Below are 19,813 nucleotides of genomic sequence, written 5' to 3'. Positions count from 1 at the left end.
GGCAGAGGAGAAGCAGGCTCCCTGCTGAGCAAGGAGCCCGATGTGGGACTCGATCCCAGGACCCTGGGATCATGCCCTGAGCCAAAGGCAGCCGCTTAACCGACTGAGCCACCCAGGCGTCCCTCTCACAATTTTCTAGATGACCAAAAATCCCTCAAAAGACAAAAAAAAAGCTGGGGAAAAACACAGCTCAGTAGAGAATTGCTCCACCTCTGATAATTTAAAAATCCTTTAATGAATATTTGTTGATATTTAAAACTGCAAAAATTCCTGAAAATGTGCATTTATGGCTAAACATGACATGACTGGAACATGCATGATTGTTTACGAGCTTTATGACTTGAGACAAGTTACTCAACTTCTCTATGTTTCAGTGTCCTAACCTGCAATATGGGGCAATAATATTCTTAATAAGATTAAATAAACTAATATGTATAACATGCTTAGATAGTACCTGGAATATAGGAAGTGCCATATGTGTGTTGGCTATTATTTATTCTTATACTTTAGTATTATCTAATACATTGCTCAAGATTATTAGAAAATAGTATTCTTTCACGTTAATTCAATTCAGATGTATATTAATAGACTCCAATTTGGGTACAAGTAGAAATCTTAAAACATAAATATAATTTGAATAAGTCATTTGAGTAACTTTTTATAGCCAGTAATGCTGACATTTAGATGAGCTAATTCTTAATAGTTCTGCACACAAATTTCCCACAACAGATCTGTGATGGTAATGTGACAGCAAATTTCTATAATCCATAATACTAATATCATTTTGGTTCCGGCATCTCTTCATTTAGAGCTATTTTTACCATCTAACATTTATTGAATTTTGTGCTATTCAGAACGGTAATCATTTCACATGCATTGTCTCATTTAATCCTTTAATAGTCTTGTGAGGAAGATACTATTTTTTTTTTTTTAAAGATTTTATTTTTATTTATTTGAGAGAGAGAGAATGAGAGACAGAGAGCATGAGAGGGAGGAGGGTCAGAGGGAGAAGCAGACTCCCTGCCAAGCAGGGAGCCCGATGCGGGACTCGATCCCGGGACTCCAGGATCATGATCTGAGCCGAAGGCAGTCGCTTAACCAACTGAGCCACCCAGGCGCCCCTTGTGAGGAAGATACTATTATTCCCATTTTACCAATGAAGAAACTGAAGTCTATTTAGATTAAGTATCCTACTCAGTTTTTCAGCTAAGACCAATATCTATTTGTGACTTAAAGTTTGGCTCTTAAACAGTTATTTGGCTGGTACAACTGGAGGGAAGGTACAAGTCTTGACATGCATTCTAAGGCAAATAATGAATAACTTGTAAGCAAAAGTTTTAACTAATCTTTAATAGATCAAGTGCAAAAGATCTACTCACATCTATTAATAATTAGAAACAGCAGTCCAAATACCTGTTCAGATGGGGAAGGCCATGGATTATAGAATATTTATAGTAAAATTTTAGTTATGCCTTCTTTAGTGTTTTTATTTTCTTATGTTGCTACTATTCTTATTGCTAATTTTACTTCATAAAATACAGTATAAATATGCAGACCCCAGGGAGCATTTATATTCAGTTTTGCCTTTCCTTTATTTCCTAACCTGTCAACAGTGGTACAAATTTCATGTACCTAGAATACAATAGTTCTAGTGAGTGTCAGTTAAGTTTTTCCCACGTGTGAACTATACACTCTATTAGATTTGTAGGCCTATCTTGTAGTTTAATGAATCAAGTAAATATTTCTGTGCACTGTATGTAACCTATTGTTGCTTTGTACTCTTAGAAACAAAATATAAAACTTGACCTATAAAAGAACTTCTCTTTCACTGATTCTAATAACAGACAATACACGAAATAACCATTCCAACATCTCTTTCTCACATTAATAACAACATTTAAGGCAGAATCCTGAAAAGGCTAAACAGCACTCAAGTGAAGTGGGCATTATTCAATTAGTAAATCTATCCAGTGTTCACATCAAATGTTTCAAGAGCAGAATGGAGGACATGGGTGATGAGAATGAAGATAAAAAATAGATTTAAATGGCGAGGGCTTAAGTTACAAGTTCAAGTTACTTCCAATTTGGAACTATCCGTCACCAAATATATGGGTTTGATTTTTGGCTTACCATATAATATTGACCTGCTTTTGGACACTGAAAATAGTATTGAAAAGATTATTCATTGATGCAGTGGGTTTATACTGAACACCTACTAAGGGGAAGAACTATAGTAAATACTGAGTGTTTATGTGGGGAGTGGGAAGGGGTTGTCACAAATGGACCCTATTATTGGAAAGGAGGTTAAGGTACATAAGAATGACTAAATGTATGGCAAATGAGGTTCATATATAATGCCATAAGAGTTCAGTTATAATATTAACAATTTTGGGACATAGGATGCAAAGAAGAGGGTGTCAAAGATGACACTGAGGTATTTCTAAGTAATTTAGAAGACAGAGCACTGTTAAAAAACGATGAAAGAAGAGTTAGTAAAAGAAGACAGTATGTTCAGGTTTAGACATATGTTTCATATGTAAGTAGAGATGTCTAGCATGCAAATGAAGTTTGGAATTCATTAATGAGGTCAGTTTGGAGGTGTAAGATCTGGGATATAAACATAAATATTGGGCAATCTACTGGGTACTCTGAGAGTAGAGGAGCATTAAATCAGAGAGGGCGTCAGGAAAGCTTTTAATAGCAGGTGGTATTTAATTTTAGAAGATGGAGAGAATTGGTTCTAAAAAGATGAGTAAATACATGTGGAGGAATGGTGGCAGAAAAAGCATGGGTGAATGCAAGCATAAAACAAGTGTGGCATGACTAAAACAAAGGATGTGTTCATGGGCAGAGTAGAAAATGAAATTAGTAAAAGAATCAGGAACCAGATTATAAAGGATTTGATGCCCTAAGCCATGGAATTTCAACCTCATCCTGAAAGCCACAATGCACCATGAAAAGATTTTCAAACAGGAGCAATATGGTCTGATTTAATTTTTAGAAGATAACTTTATCTAATGAGAAAATGAGATGGGGGAGAGTAACCAGTCTGGAGGCAGAGTAACCAGTTTGGATACCACAGCAATAATCTATGGTTGACCTAAGGCAGTGGCAAAGAAAAGAAAGACTCCATTAGCTATAAAAGAAGGCTGAATGTTTCAGGGCTTAGTAACTGAGCAGATGTGTGGGGAGATTGAGAAGAGGAGTCTAAAAAACAACTTCTAAGTTTTTGGCTGGGCAGTTGGTGGTAGAGATGGAATCAAGAGAAATGAACCTGAGGGAAATGAGGTATCTGAAAACACTGCATTTGAGGTAACCATGAACCATATAAGTAAATGTACTTAGTAGGCAGCTAGACATATCAGTCTAGAACACAGCCTAGAGGACTGAACTAGAGATATATATTTGAGCTACCAATGGTGAAGACGGATATGAAATGATGCTGTCAAAGAAGAATGTATAGAGTTAGAAGAGGAGATGACAGCAGCTGGAGCCCAAGAACACCTCTATTTAAGGGGCAAGGAGAGAAAAGGAATCCATGTAGGAAGCAGACAGCCAACATGGAAGAAAACCCAGGAAAGGCTGATACAGAATGGGAGGTAGGAAAGTATTTCAAGAGAAGGGTATTTTCAATAGTTATAAATGGCAGCATATTCAAATAAAAGAAAGAAAAGCGATAACTGGGTATGGCAAGCTTCAACAGAATGGTGAGGACAGAAATCAGATTACAATGGACTGAAGAGTGAAATAAAGGTGAGGAAGTAGTGAAAGTAACTGCTTTTATTTTTCAAGAGGCTCAATTTGTTTATAAAAAAGAGAGAAATAGAGGGGCGCCTAGGTGGCTCAGTTGTTAAGCATCTTGCCTTAGGCTCAGGTCATGATCCCAGGGTCCTGGGATCTAGCCCCGCATCGGGCTCCCTGCTCGCCGAGAAGCCTGCTTCTCCTTCTCCCACTCCCCCTGCTTGTGTTCCCTCTCTCGCTGTGTCTCTATCTGTCAAATAAATAATTAAAATCTTAAAAAAAAAACAAGAGAGAGAAATAGAAAGACATAGAATCAGTGATCAAAGGAGGTATTTATTATGACTTAAGATGGGAGAAAACGGAAAAACTTTGTATGTTAAGGGATTAGCCACTGAAAAGGGAGAGTTTAAAGACAGAAAGAATAAGTTTCAAAACAGAAAGGGAAATTATTCTTGGACCACAGATACATCTTTTACTGAACTAGAAGGAAAGAACAGGTATGCTAATATTTATAGGTAAAAAGAACGGAAGTAGGAAAGTTCTCATCTGATGGCCTTGACTTTCATAGATAAAGTAGGAAACAAAGTCATTTACAGAAGTGAAGGTATTGAAGGTAGCAGGGGTAGTTTAAAGTCTGAGGAAAAGATGTAAAAAAACTGGAAAAGCTTTGGGGCACCTGTGTGGCTCAGTTAGTTAAGGTCTGACTCTTGGTTTTGGCTCAGGTTATGGTCTCATGGGTTGTAAGATCAAGCCCTGCATCAGACTTGGCCCTCAGTGGGGTCTGCTTGAGATTCTCTCCCTCTGACCCTCCCCCCACCTGTACTCACTAAATAAATCTTAGAAAAACAAAACAAAACAAAAAAAACGGAAAAGCTTTTAGGGAATGGTTAGGAAGCTATTAGAGTTAACTATATGGGAGGGAGCTCCATGGATCTACAGTGGTATTGATCTGCATGTCTGTGTGATCCATTCTGGTAGAGCTCAACAAGCCAAGGAAAGAAACAGTAACACAGGTTCCTAGATGGCTAAGATGGAAAAACATAGGGTAATAATGTATGAATGATAAAAGTGATAATTCATGTAGTCTGGGATGGATCAGGAAGGGAGTGGAACCACGAAGGACAGGGTAATTTAAGAAACTGAGTAGGGATCTTAAATAGTCTAAAAAGCAAATGAGAATAAGGGAGTGAGTGAGAAAGAAGGATAGGATATTGTAGTCTCAGAATACTGGTTGAAATTTCAGGGATGGAATATAGCCATGGGTATGTGTTCAAACTGGAGAGGAATGGAAGGTTACTACAGTTGAGAAAGGCTCTTAATGCTTGATGATCATCTAAAGGGTTGACTCCATCAAATCACCAAAAATGATTTCAAGATTAAGTATATTAAGAACAAAGAAGAATATCTTTTCCTAAGCATAACTGTATATTTGTCAATGAACTCTTATCAGAGTTCTCACTGAATATGTGAGGAGTGACCAGGAGATCATTATATTAAAGATGACTAGAAGGTAGCAGAGCTTGGATGGTACAAACCTCAAAGGATAATTTTATGACAGTAGAGGAACAATGATTGCAGCTAGAAATGGAAAGCAAGGCTATTTCCTCCACTCTAGGTGGTACTCAGTAAATGAAAAACTGAGCTTCTGTTATAGCAGGGTTTAGCAAGGTATGGCTTGTGGGATCTGGCCTGCTGCCTTTTCTTTTGGGTAAGTAAAGTTAGGTTTTCTTGGTTTTTTGTTGGAACATAGCCACACTCATTTGTTTATGTATTGTCTAGCACTGTTTGTGCTACACTGGTATTGTTGAGTAGTTGCAACAGAGATCACATGGCCTGCAAAGCCAAAATACTTACTATCTGGCCCTTAGGAGAAAGTTTGCCAACCTCTGCTCTACAGCCAAGGGGAGTGGGGAAATCGGAGTGCAGTGGGGAAGTATCTAGGTTTCACTTATGTCTCCATGTTCAGAAGAAGTGGAGACAGCGTTCTTTGAAGAAGATAAACATATGAAGTCAGTCTGTTCCCCTCAAATGGAGATTTCAAAGGACAAAGTGGAAAGAATATGGTAGGGAGACATGAGTGTGAAGCTGGCGAAGTAGTAGTTGAGGACCTCAGGTTGTAGAAGCTTGGACTATAATGCAAGATGGGGAATATATTTAATTATCAGTTAATAAGAGATGAGTAACAAGATTCATCCAGTAGTGGGAATTTGTAGAAGTAATAACTACTAGTAATAATTTAGTTTCTAGGGGCGCCTGGGTGGCTCAGTCAGGTGAGCGTCCGACTCAATTTCGGCCCAGGTCATGATCTCAGAGTCATGAGACTGAGCCCCACGCTGGGCTCTGTGCTTAGTGTGGAGCCTGCTTAAGATTCTCTCTCTCTCTCTCTCTCTCTTTCTCCCTCTCCTTCGGCCCCCTCCCCCTCAAATAGTTTAGTTTTTGACATTTTTCAGAAAAGTTTTATAGTCCTTGAATAGGAAGGCAGAAGAATATGTGGCAGTTTATAAAAAAGGTTGAGGACTGGGGCAGGAAGACAGAAGGGCTAAAACATGCAGCGGCCCAGTTCAAAAACTAACTTACAATTGGTACTAAATTATAAATGTTAAAAAGTTTAGGATAATTTCTTTTTTTTTTTTATTTAAAGATTTTATTTATTTGACAGAGAGAGAGAGCGAGAGCAGGAATACAAGCAGGGGGAGTGGGAGAGATGGAGAAGCAGGCTCCTCGCTGAGCATGGAGCCCGATGTGGGACTCGATCCCAGGACCCAGAGATCATGACCTGAACCGAAGGCAGACACTTAAGCAACTGAGCCACCCAGGTGCCCCTAGGATAATTTCAAAGTACCTGTGTTCACATAACACAAATATGATCATATAAAAAAAGAAAAAATCAAACAACCGTGTTATTGTGAGTCTGCTATTTCATTATTAAAAAATTACAATTGACTAATACTTTTTTAATCACCAGAAAGACATGTTGATAATTTATTTGCTAAAGGTTGATTTTTAAAAAAGGTTTTCAAGTGAATGTTTTCAAAACTGTTAACTATATACTTACCTGCTTTATTACTAAGCTTGTATAAGAAAGTTTGGCGAGGGTCTGAGTGATCTCGACACGTCAGTTGTAAAAGAGAACCTGATTTTTTCCATTTCTGCATAAACCACAGACCTACAGAGTTATAAATGATATGTGAATAATACTGGAAATAAAGGGTAACATATGCCAAGATTATTAATTTTAATATACATTTCACTTCAAAAATAACATCTACCAAACTAGCATTTTCTTAACTAATAAAAAATATATTTGTAAGATATTTCTTTTTTCTTATAACAAATATAAACAAACATGTAAGTTAACTATGGGTTAATGGTGGTTGGTAGAAGGCTTGCTATTTCTATCACATTCACTAATGAAATAAATAATGGTTTAAGGACAAATTTGGGAAAATTGTACCTTTAGATATATTTGTTCAAATTATAAAGAAGCAGAGATGGAAAAAACTTCAAACACAGTAGTAGATCCAAATGCTTAAGCATTGAGTGTTTAGTCTAGAGATAAATATACTTATGGTAGACTAACTGTATAAGGACTAACTCTTAGGACGAGCAATTGGTTAATGTTTTCTAGTAACAGCTGAATATAATGAAGTTTTATTTATTTATTTACAGGGGAGGGGCAGAGGAAAGGGAGAATCTTAAGCAGGCTCCATATCACAACCCTGAGATCATGACCTGAGCCGAAATCAAGACTCGGATGCTTAACCAACTGAGCCACCCAGGTGCCCCTCAAGTTTCATATTTAATTGTATTTCTTTGTATTATCAGTTACCCCGATATTTAAATGCATCTTCCCCTTAATTAAGAGAAACCCCAATCACTCTCTGGAACAGGTTTTCAAGATTGTGCAATATTGTTTTCTACTTTTGTTGCTTCTAATATCACAGAGGGGGACAGGGGAAGAAAAGAGAAAAAACTCTAATTGATTAAATCTGTAATTATAAGCCCATTTGGGGAAAAGTTTAGTGAAGAAATTCAAAGTACTGCATCCTATTTACACTGGGTTCTATTTTATGTTACTTATGGATTTCATCTTTTTCATGCCCTCTTTTTTTTTTTTTTAAAGATTTTATTTATTTATCTGAGAGAGAGAGAATGAGAGAGAGCACATGAGAGGGGGGAGGGTCAGAGGGAGAAGCAGGCTCCCTGCCGAGCAGAGAGCCCGATGCGGGACTCGATCCAGGGACTCCAGGATCATGACCTGAGCCGAAGGCAGTCGCTTAACTAACTGAGCCACCCAGGCGCCCTCATGCCCTCTTTTTAAAACTGTAAAAATCTAGAACTAGCTGTTTTTTGGATGCCATAGTTTGGAATGGGATACAAGGAAAATAGTATCGTTTCTTTGTCAATGAAATTGAAAGAGAAAACGGAAATAAGAGTTTCAAGGCTCAATGCAAAGAGACAGAATGTAATCTAATTTATTCTCACAATGGGAATCAATGGGCTAAACTATAAAAACTACTTAAAAAATCCAAACAAAAGGCAAATCAAATATCAGATCTTTCTTAATGAGAATATTCATTCTAATCAAAATTGGGGTCTTAACTTTCATTTTAATTTTTAAAAAAATTTTAGAATTAATTTTCTCATAACATCCCTTTATTGTTATCAAACCAAGATCAGAGTTAGCATTCTATATATATTTTATAACTTTATAATATATTAAATATAGGTATTTATTTTTTATCTGCTCAACTGATGGAACAACAGAATAGCCTGTTTATAACATAAACATTTACTGAAAATAATAGACAGTTTAATGAAAATTAGTTTAAAATGCTCTTGTCACTTCTGATATATATTATTCAATATAATATTCATTTTCTGAAATGACTTTTATCAGCTTATTTCATGTGCATGACAATACAGAAAAATTTCTACCTGTTTTGTTTAATGAAATTCCAAGTATGTGACAAGTCAGCTTTAAATAAATACCAGAAAACTTTAAATTTGTATTTAAATTTTCTCCCCATGCCATGTTTTTTATATTGAACAATAAAACTTGTTACCTGTATTAACAAGAGCACTGCTATTGTAGAGTGTACCAAGGTGAGGTCCAGAAAGAGATAAAAAGGTATGAAGTTTGTTGAGGTAATATCTAAACCTTGGCCTTGTTAGCACTGAACGGATTATTAAATTGCCCAATGAATGTCCAATAAAGCTTTAAGAAAAAAAAAAAAGACATTTCTCCCATAGTATTAATTTTAAAAAGAAATATTAAAGCTGATACCTCTATACACAGATGTGAAATACTAAGTATTTGGAAATTTCTAATATGTTTTAAAACTATGGTTTCATACTTCGAAATGATGTAACTTACATTTTGAAGGAAAAAAACACGAGAATGTAGTAGAAAATTCCTACTATATAATTTAAATGCTTATTCTATAGAAATAAGATATTACTTAGAAAATTTTTATTCATAGTTATAACTGCTTAGAAATAAATGCATTTTAAAGGTAACTATACATTGACTAGATGATAGATTTGCCTCCTTAGGCACACATGACAAGTATTACTTGTTAAATCATGATTTAAAACAAAATAATGAAATTATACCTATTAAGGATAACTTAGGAAAAATTATATACCTGTTTCATTTATTTTCTGGTCTACACGCAAAAATTTATAAAGCACCTCATCTTTATTAAGGAATAGTTTAAATCAAAAGAGGCTTTTTACTTACCATCATTATGCAATAGATGGTATATTAGTCCCTGGAGATAATTAACAATGAAAGAAGAGAGTTTGAAAGCTGTCTTAAACTGGTTTACCAATATAGCTAGTGAGAAGCTCAGGATAAACTTCCCTCCCAAATGGAAGTTCCTGAAGCTGTGGGGTGAGAGTTATGATTGTAACTAATAGTCCTCAATTAACCAGATCAGGCTTTTGAATAATGGTTGATTGTAACTGATAATCTAATCTAAAAGAGGTAATACATTTGTGGATAAATGAAAAAACTGAAATATTATTTTCTCATCATAAAATAATAAATGAATAAAAGGAATATAAGATCACTGTAGAAAATTTAGTAAATAAAAAGTATTTTAAAATCTATAAATGAAGAGAATAATTAAAATAAGAAAATAAGTCTCTCCTCCCTCCTGATATATTTACATTTCCTCCCATATTAACAGAAATGCTTTTTAAAAATAACTTCAAATAAAAACCTGTTTATCTCTCTTTTTAGTCATTAATCTCCATACTTCAAATGGGAAACAAACTCTTTCAAAAGCCTATATTTATACAGAGCCAGTTTCTTCCTCTAACCTAGCTGGGATATGAAGGTAATCATTATTCTACTTTTTGAGGCAGAAAAGATTAGTTTTGACTTTTTCTTTAAGTCCTACTGTAGTAGAGGAAACAAATATTCTTCCTTTCTCCCATGTCTATCCATAGTATCTGCTTAAATTATGAGACTTCTACTGCTTTGATCATCTTGCTTGTGGAAAACCGACTCATGAAGTAGAGTTAGGAAACCTTGAAAGTATTTTTGTTGTTTCATTTGTTTGTATATAACCACTGCCCTAAAATCTTTTTGGTAACAGCTTTATTGAGATAGAATTCACATACCATAACATTCATCCATTTAAAATGTATAATTTAATGGTTTTTAGTGTATTCACAGAGTTGTACAACTACCACAAGAGATTTTAGAACATTTTCACTTCAAAAAACCCCCGAATCCTTTAGCTATCACTGCCCCCAACTGCCATCTCCCCCAGCCCTAAGCAATCATTAATCTAATTCCGTCTCTAGAGATTTGCCAATTTTAAATAATTCATATAAGTGGAATCATATAATATGTAGTCTTTTCCTAAAATTTTAAAATTTTTTCTTTTCTCTTTAAATTAGGTAAACTGAATTGTGGTCTCCTATATTTCATAATAGGGCAACAAAACTACAAATTCTGTTTAATTTTTCTCTAATTCATAGAGACATAAAAGTATGTTACATAATATTATAGAGTATTATAAAAGTTACCTTATTTTTGAGACTGTTAGACTATATATCTGAATATATTGTATGATCTCATCCAGAAGGCGATCAGTCATACTATCAAAATCAGCAAAAGTATCATTCTAAACAAAGGAAAACAGATATATTATAAATATGAATAATCATAGGAAAAACTGAATATAAACATTATTTTTATTTTAGGTATTGAAAATATGGTTTAAAATCAGTGGTTTTTAGAGAAGCTGGTGAATAATATTCATTATATTAAAATAAGCAAAAAAGTGAATTTCCAGGAAAAGAAAAAATTCAATGTTCTTAATAATACTTGCTTCATTTAGTTGTTTTGCCCAATACCCACATTTAACAAAAGGTTATTTATAATGGTTTAATTAATGAAATTTTTGCATAGAAATTTTGTGCATGTGAAGAGTTCATAAGTCAAATTATAAATCATTTCAATTTCCTTGGGATATGCATTAATTTGAAACTTCATACAAATCAGAAAAATTATTTCTACTACTACTACAGGCATTTTGTATTAAACAAACATTTAGGTAGAAACTAGTATAAAAATATTTGCTTCCATTGAAAACACTGCCATAATATTGTACCTGATTTCTCTCAGACATAAGAAAATCAATTCTTCCCCCAGGCAGTCCAAGTTCAATATAAGTTTTTACTAATCGGAGATCTGCACTGTTACCTAGAATATGAAGAAAATTAAAAATTATGTCTAAAGGACAAGACAAAGTAAAATGTACAAAGTACATCATCATATATTTGAAGAGAAGTATATGATCTCTGCCAGTTTTGAACAGACAATGCAACCTGAAATAGAGTTCTCAATTTCCATGTCAAGGCTGATTTCAATTAGCCATACAGTATCTTTCAACAATTTGTTCATTAGGAATTTTGGTCACATTGATGCTTTTGCTTTCCCACCTGATGGTGTATTCATTGACTGTTAGCTCTGCAGACTGCTGACTGTGGTCGCTGTGAATGACTGATGGAAGTACTCCTTCCATCACTACTATATAGTGATTATTTAACAAACCTTGAATGCATTTTTTTTTAAGATTTATTTATTTGAGAGAGAGAGTGCGGGGGAGAGGGACAGAGGGAGAGAGAGTCCCAAGCGGACTCTGTGCTGAGTGTGGAGCCTGACGCAGAGCTCCATCTCATGAACCTGAGATCACGGACCTGAGCCAAAATCAAGAGTCAGACACTTAACCAATTGCACCACCCCTTGAATGCATTTTAGATTTAGATTTAATCTGTTCACTTTCTTCTGGTGGTCTTGTAATAGTTGAATAGAAAAAAAATTCCATTTAAATAATTTAAGGGAGTTTAATTACTAACTTAAAAGATGTCTATCAATGTTGACTACTTATTAGATATAATACATAATTAAAAAATAATTATTATTTTTAAAAATCAGTTTAGTGGCTTTTTGGTTAATTCCTTTGGTTTAATTAGGAATGTAAACATGTTATAATTGTTGAATTTCTACTCTACTCGTCTAATATTTGTATCTTTTAAGTTTTCATGCACTGATAGAGATAACTGTTTTATTCCCGATTTTACAAGGAACAGCACTAGTGTTTCACTACAAAGTATATGTTTTCCACTGGCTGAGAATAATATGCTTAATCACATTAATAATCACATTGATTAAATCACACTAATAAGTGCTATTTAAAGCTTAAAGTTTGGTGCTTAATTGTCAAAACCAGGAATGGACATTGAATTTTATCAATAGTTTCTTACTTGATTTGTTGATGTAGGTATATTTTAATATTTATATTATATTTATAATAATATTTATATCAATAAATTTCCTTATATACTTATCTTTGTATTCTGGGAATTAAATCCTAGTTGTTATAGTGACTTAATACATTGATTGAATGTGCTAGAGGTTTTTGGGGACAATTAAAAATTTTTTTATTTACTTATCTGTTTACTTATTTCTGCAATATTGCTAGAGTTTTATTAAGTGTATTTACATCAGATTGGCCCGCTATTCTTTGGGTGTGGTATCTTTTCCAGATTTGGTAACAAGGTTAGGTTAACTTTAAAGAATAAAATGAGCCGCATTCCATAATTTTTCCTATTACTCTGTAACAATTTATATAACGTGGGAGTGATGTGTTTCCTAAAAATTTCAAAGAATGTGCCAGAGATTCTACTGGGCCAAGAAGTCTTCTTGGGTGATAATCTTTGAAAATTTTATTACTTGCGGGGGAAGAGGTTAGTATTGGAGATATTTTATTTATTTATTTTTTAAGATTTTATTTATTTGAGAGAGAGAGATAGCAAGAGAGAGATAGCGAGAGAGAGAGCATGAGCAGGTGGGAGAAGGAGAAGCAGGTTCCCTGCTGAGCAGGGAGCCCGATGCTGGCTAATCCCAGGGTGCTGGGATCATGACCTGAACTGAAGGGAGACGTTAACCAACTGAGCCACCCAGACGCCCTAAGATATTTTATTTCTTGAGAGTCAAGTTCTTTTATTAAAGAAAAATCTTCAGGAGTGCTTGAAATGGCTCAGCCGGTTAAGCATGGGCCTTCGGCCTAGGTCATGATCCCTGGGTCCTGGGATCGAGCCCTGCGCCAGGCTCCCTGCTCACAGGGAACCTGCTTCTCCCTCTTCTCCCTGCTCATACTCTCTCTTGCTCTCTCTCAAATAAATAAATAAAATCTTTTTAAAAAATAAAGAAAAATCTTCAATTTCATGACAATTTACTAGCTTAGACCTGTGTTTAGTATTTTTATATCCATAAAATCTTTCTTCAATTTGTTCTTACACAATGATCTTATAATACAGTAATAATATGCTAGTCTATAGATATTTGGCATTTTCTAATATAGTTCCTGATCTACAGAAAACGGTCTGTTGAATAACCAAAATAGCTCTCATAAAACTATAGCACTAAAGCCAGGTACTTAGAATTTAAAGTATACCTTAATAAGTGAATCTTCAATTCCTAGTACTGATTTTTCTAGCTCATAAGGTTTAAAGCATTAGACTAAAAGGGCACCAGGTCGACTATCAAAGAAAGACAAAATGATTGCCATGAGGTGACTGCTGAGAAAACCAACAAGAGAAGACAGAAAAATCCTAAGTTAAAAGAAATAAAATGCTGGTACATAGATGGATGTCAGTTCCATGGAAAATTTATTTAAAAGGAAATCTAATATTATACTTAGCAAAGTCAAGCATATTTTTGTTTTAGAATGTATTTAAGAGTCAATTAATTTCAGCAATTTAAAATATTTTCAGTTCAAAGATTAAATAAAACTAAATGAAGTCTATTAGGAAAAGAAAAAATATTGAGTTGCCATGGGTTTTATCAATAGACAGGACATACCATCTAAACCATGCACACAGACAATGAGATGTACTCCATCTTCAGAGCTATCCTCTTCTTCCATGCTAAAATAAGGGACTGAGGATGCCAGCAGAGGAACATCACTGTACATGAACCCAGGGAGTTTAAGTTGCTTCAATTCTTCTTTTGCCTGGAGGAAGCTGAAGCAAAATATTATAAGAGATACTCTTTACTAAGTTTTATATTCAGTTTTTAGAACCAAAAAGACAACATGCTAATTCAGGGAACTGCAGAAGAGGAAACCTTTGGTTTTAAAATAATGAAAATATGTGAGATCACCTAAATAATTTAGAAATCAGAGACTAATTTTCTTTGCTATTGTTAGTACATATTCTGATCAAATACAGTGACTACTTCAAATCTGAAATCACTTAAAATATTCTCTTAAACTTGAAATCAACTAAGAATATTAGGAGTGAAGTTACACTTCTTAACAATGTTTTATATTATATAGAAAAGCTGGTAGAAGTACTGGAAGGATGACAATCTGATGCTTATTCTGTAATCAAATCTTAGCCTCTTTGCTTCTTTTTAATCTTACATAAATTTATGGAAGGTAAGGAGCTGTTTTACATAGTGTAACTCTGAGAATGGTAGTTACATTTCTTAGTAGATTAAGTTATTTTTATTTTTCCTCTAGAAATACCAATAAAAAGGAACAGAACCAAGAGGGCGATGTGACTAAATATAATTGGTGGCATACACTCATTTTGAATGAGTAACAAATCTAATCAACTTGGGGGCTGCAAACATCAAAAATTATTAACTATTTTAACACTGTATCATTTGAACTGATAAAAGTAAAACTGAAGGAAGCCGATGAATCCTACTAAACTGAGTAGAATACTCTGGATGAAGATAAAAATTGTTTTTATCAATGACTCAGAAAAGTTTGAGATAGCCAGAAGGTGGTATAACCTTCAGTCTTCCAGCATATTACAGTTCTTTAAAGGGCCATTATCACCTCACTGGTTTCACTAGCTTTACGCACTATGAGATCTTAGCTAAAATATAGAAATCAGAATAATGTAGGAACTTGGAAAATCTATTGTAGACATGCCCAGATCTTTCACTCCAGGGATTATAATTCCAACTGGAATAAGGTAGTAGAATATTTTGAGAACCAGTGCCATGCTAGTAAACCTCTATCATCCTCAAAATTTTTCTGAATATTTAACTGGTCCATGAAATCTCAAGTCTGTAAACCACTGATACAGCTGAGATTACCTGGGTCTGGTAGGTTTAGGAAGTTTCTACTAACTTATTATTCATTATCTAACATTGCTAGATGCACTTGTAGAACTTAACCTGTCTGGGAGTTAATGGTGGAGAAATGAGTTACTGATGAAAAAAAGAGTTTTTTTTTTTTTTTTTTTGAAAAAAAGAGTTTTAATCCCAGTTATTCCAAACATCTAACACATAACCACCAATGGAAAATTTGTATCAGAAATGTCTAGCTTATAGAACAAGACAAGCAGATGGAGAATTACAGGTCTGTCTGTCAAAGAGTACATTGAATTCATTTCTCCATTTTTAGATAGGTAATCAAAGAAGAGCTTTTTGTAGTACAGAAACCAGAGAACATGAAATATATGTTATCACACACACACACACATATTTTTTCTATACATATATTTAATAGCACATGCTATTGTGCTCCATTACTTACGCTTGTATTTGAGGTTTTGGTGAATTTTCATACCAGCAAACTGAGGAAGTGAAGTTGTAAGAAGTGCTGCATGGCTGTTTTGTAATGGCATCAAATTTACTTTTAGAAGAATACTTAACACTACAAGGAGACTCTCGTGGTGCAGACGGGAAGGACAAACAACCAGAAGTACAGACAGCAGGCATATTTATACCATCCTTCAGATATTCATTACTTATTTTTTCAGATTTTATAAGTCTTTCTTCTTCTAGTGCATCTCTGTTTGTATAGGGAGCATTTACTTTTCCATCCAAAGCCGAATAATCTGTTTCTTCGTAATACCCATTTTGAACCATTTGTTGATCTTGCTCTTCTTCCTCATCCTCTTTACCCTGTTCCTGATGAAGATTCCTAATTTCTTTTTCAGAAGTTTTCTTCTGAGGGCTAACTGAGTTGCTACAGCTAATAGCACATGTGTCAGAAATATCCGTACTGCTGTGAGAGCCAAAATAATTTTCCACAAGCCCTTGTTTTACCATATCAGGACTGGCTGAAAAAGGATCATTTGTACCCAGATGAGTTTCATTTTTAACTGTTTGGGCTTCTGAATTTATTTCTTTGAGATTTAAGGTATCACCATTTTTTCTTTTCACAGTTTCATCTTCTCTAACTTCTGTATTAGTAGAAACAGAACCTGAAACAACACAAGGGGCACCTAAACAAACCAGTGTTGAATTAAATGTAATTGCTGTCCCTGCAGAATTACTAGATTTATCAGGACTCTGGGAGTCTTTACACATAGTGTCCAAGTTAGGTTTGGAGCTGCAACTACTTTTCACATCACAGGAAGTATCTTCATCTGAAAAAACAAATTGCAAAGGGTCTTTAGTGCTTGAATTTAAGGAATGTATTGCTATAGTTTCATTGTCCAAATGCCCTGAAAATACGACACTCTGCTGCTGCAAAATAATACTTGACTTTTTACTATTGTCGCATTTTGGCAAGTCAATTGTTCCTAGATTTAATACAGTTTTGCTATCACTTAGGTGGCATTCAGGTACAACAGATTTCTTAGAATTTTCATCAGGTGACAGTTCATCATCAGAAGGTAGAGAGTTTATGGATGTCAGAGATGACTGTATTTCACTTAAAGCACTTGTACTCTCAGTACAATGACTTCCTAATGAAAATTTTACATTATAATCAGGTTTCATCAAAAGCTGAGGAAATAATCTTTCGTTATTGTAAGGACCTTGCCCTTGCACAGTTTCAAATACTACATCAGGGTTTGGATGTGTTGCAAAAGAACTTGGTTCACTTTCAACACCTGAATCTGAAAATCTAGATGAGGCATACGTGGCATTAATATCTGGTAACTTAATTGTATCTCCACTTACTACAACATGATATTCTTTTGTAGAAGAAACAGGTTGATTACTTCTTAACTTAGCTAATGATTCTCCAACAGAACGGCACTTTGCTTCCTGCAAAGCTTCCTTTTCAAGTGTTATTTCTATAGATTTAGATTTACCATTAGATTCTAAGGACTCAAAGTTGGGTAGCTGTAAATTATCCACAAATAGTTCATCTGGTCGAAGCTCTGTCCAAGGTCCTATTTTAACAGTTATTTTCTCTCCACTGAAAGGATCCTTATTACAGGGCTTTACTTCAATTGTTCTAGCTCCTGAAGATGGGGTTGTTTGATGATCAGGGCAATCGTCTGATGAACTTCTGGATGCCACATTGTGTTCCACTTGTGTAATTTCACTATCATCCTGGGAGATATCAAGTTTACCTGAAATGGACAAATTTGCACAAAGATTTAGGCTGCCAGAGTTCAAAGGATCAAACAGGTCTGGTTGCATATTTTCAATATCTGGAGACTTTTGTTCAGTTCTCTCTGTATTAGTTGGCAAAAAGCTAGCTTCCTTTTGGCTTGTCTGTCTGATGTAGGTCTTTAGGTCAAAATTATATCCACATATTGTGGGATCCAGACCTTCCTTCTGACTATGTGAAGGATTGCCTTCAAAGCATTTAAAGAGATCATTTGATGCTGTACTTTTCAAACATTTGTAGCCTACCAAAACCACAGAATCCTTAGAGTTCTGTTTTATTATTTTTTTTGTGTTTTCAGGTTTCATTGTTTTCATGAGCTTAGTAACCTTAACCTTGGATTTATTTGATTCTTCATTCTTTCCTTTTAGAGATTTTGTTAGCTGCTTTTCACCTTCTGTATACCAAAAACTGGAGGCACCAGCAGGTCTGACTTTCAACTCTGGGCTAGAAAGTCCCGCTATAGAGCTTTCTTCAGTCTCATATTTATCCATTCTACTGGACTCTGATCTCTGAAGATTCTGAATTCCCATCCAGGGTGCATCTAAGTCTTTTATCCAAAGAAAAAAAGATTCAGGTTTAAAACAAGGTGTGAGAACTCAAATGATTAAGACTACATTTACTGACTACAACCTTCTAATATCCTCAAAGATAAATAAAACTGGAGGGGAAAAAATGGCCCCACATTAGGGAATGGTTTTATATATATTAGGAAGAATATATGCAAATGACACACACAACTTACGCATTTTAGATTATACTTACCTTCGATAACTGAATCTAAGTACCTATCTTCAAAGATTATAGGTAATGAATTGAGATCTCCATCTAATTCACTACATTCAATAGGTAGAGGTGGGAGAGAACTGCAGAAGGAAGTATTTTTGATAGCGGTGCACATCTGTAGATGACTCTGAGCACTGAAAAATATTTCTTTATGTCAGACAGTAATTTAAAAAAATTATACTCAATTCCACTTTATAGACTCTACCTCCTCCTCTTCCCCTCACCATTCCTATCCTCCTGCATTCCTAAAGATATAACCTCCTTATGAGAGAGTTCTTTGGTCAGAGATAAAAACTGGTGCAATGAAAATTATGGTTCGTTGACAGTAAATGATTGGCTTACAAAATTACAGTTTGTTGATAAAGTTATTTCTGTTATATTCTTGTATACTTTTTAATGTTATTTCAAAATGAGTTATCTATGCTTAATGTCTGAATTTACTGATTTGCTGGGAATAGCATACAGAAGAAATGTCAAAAGCTCCAACTGCCTACTAATGACTGATGATACTATTGGAAAAAAATATATTCCATTGCTACTGCTGTACTTAACATATATTGGTGAATACAATTAACAGCTATTTAAAACAAGGTACATAACTTTCTAATACATAATACTTTTTAAAAAACCTTTTCTTATGGAAAATTTCAAACAAATTAAATAGAATAGTATAACAAACCCCATCACTCAGCTTCAACAATTAACATTTTGCTTTTCTTGTTTTATCTATACCTGTACTCACTGCCCATGCCCCACACTTTATTATTATTTCTAGTTTTTTTGAGGTAAAATTCACATGCTTTGAAATATATAAATTTTAGCTGTATGATTTTGACAAATGGATACATGATACAGAATATTTCCATCTACTAAGAGTTCTCGCACATCTTTCTAGTCAAAGTCCCAGCCCGAGTCAAAAAGACAATCACTCTTCTGACTTTTTTTCACCTTAGTTTTGCCTGTTCCAGAACTTCATATAAATAGAACCATATATTTACTCTTTATGTCTGACTTCTTTTGCTCAGCATAATATTCTCAAAATATTCTTTAAAGCCAAAGAAAACCAGATTTAAACATACTCAGTAGGAAAAATGGAAGGCATCTATTCTGGGTATTTTACTGTAAATCATTAACATAACAAAAGGCAGTGACAGATCACTGGTGAAAATCTGTAATATATAATGATGACCATAAGAGATTCTGACCTGTGAAAATAAAGATACAAGGCTGGAGCCAGAGATGTATGGGACTACCAAGGTTCTAGTAGGTCTGATATGGGGGTGGGGAGAATAGGGCAATATGCTTCTTTATGTAAGGTATGGGTCTTCCATGAAGTAATTCATAAAATTAAACCCAATTTGTTTAAACAGGGAATTTCTGAACTTTAAATTCTAATTTCC

At 34.5% G+C, this 19,813-nt stretch overlaps 1 protein-coding gene across 10 annotated transcripts in view; it reads right to left on the bottom strand.

Annotated features, from left to right (window-relative positions):
• The window catches only part of FAM135A (family with sequence similarity 135 member A), a 130,180-nt gene that overhangs the window by 11,853 nt on the left and 98,514 nt on the right, over window positions 1-19,813 (bottom strand). For 4 of the 10 annotated variants that reach the window (XM_045867065.3, XM_064597746.1, XM_045867066.3 and 1 more), the window contains 7 exons: window positions 18,393-18,547; window positions 15,816-18,177; window positions 14,126-14,286; window positions 11,370-11,461; window positions 10,783-10,880; window positions 8,808-8,959; window positions 6,797-6,907 (listed from right to left, as the gene is read on the bottom strand). In XM_045867065.3, the coding sequence (XP_045723021.1) occupies window positions 6,797-6,907; window positions 8,808-8,959; window positions 10,783-10,880; window positions 11,370-11,461; window positions 14,126-14,286; window positions 15,816-18,177; window positions 18,393-18,547 (3,131 nt within the window). Of the gene's footprint in view, window positions 1-6,796; window positions 6,908-8,807; window positions 8,960-9,484; window positions 9,516-10,782; window positions 10,881-11,369; window positions 11,462-14,125; window positions 14,287-15,815; window positions 18,178-18,392; window positions 18,548-19,813 lie in introns of those variants that run through there. The other 6 variants (XM_064597749.1, XM_045867069.3, XM_045867067.3 and 3 more) reach the window with 6 other exon arrangements.

Source organism: Mirounga angustirostris, unplaced genomic scaffold, assembly GCF_029215605.1.
Source record: "Mirounga angustirostris isolate CCGP_5_RB_7025 unplaced genomic scaffold, mMirAng1.0.hap1 SCAF_8, whole genome shotgun sequence".
Lineage (NCBI taxonomy): Eukaryota > Metazoa > Chordata > Mammalia > Carnivora > Phocidae > Mirounga > Mirounga angustirostris.
Note: the sequence above shows the minus strand (reverse complement) of the source record. Positions and strands in the feature narration are given on the sequence as shown.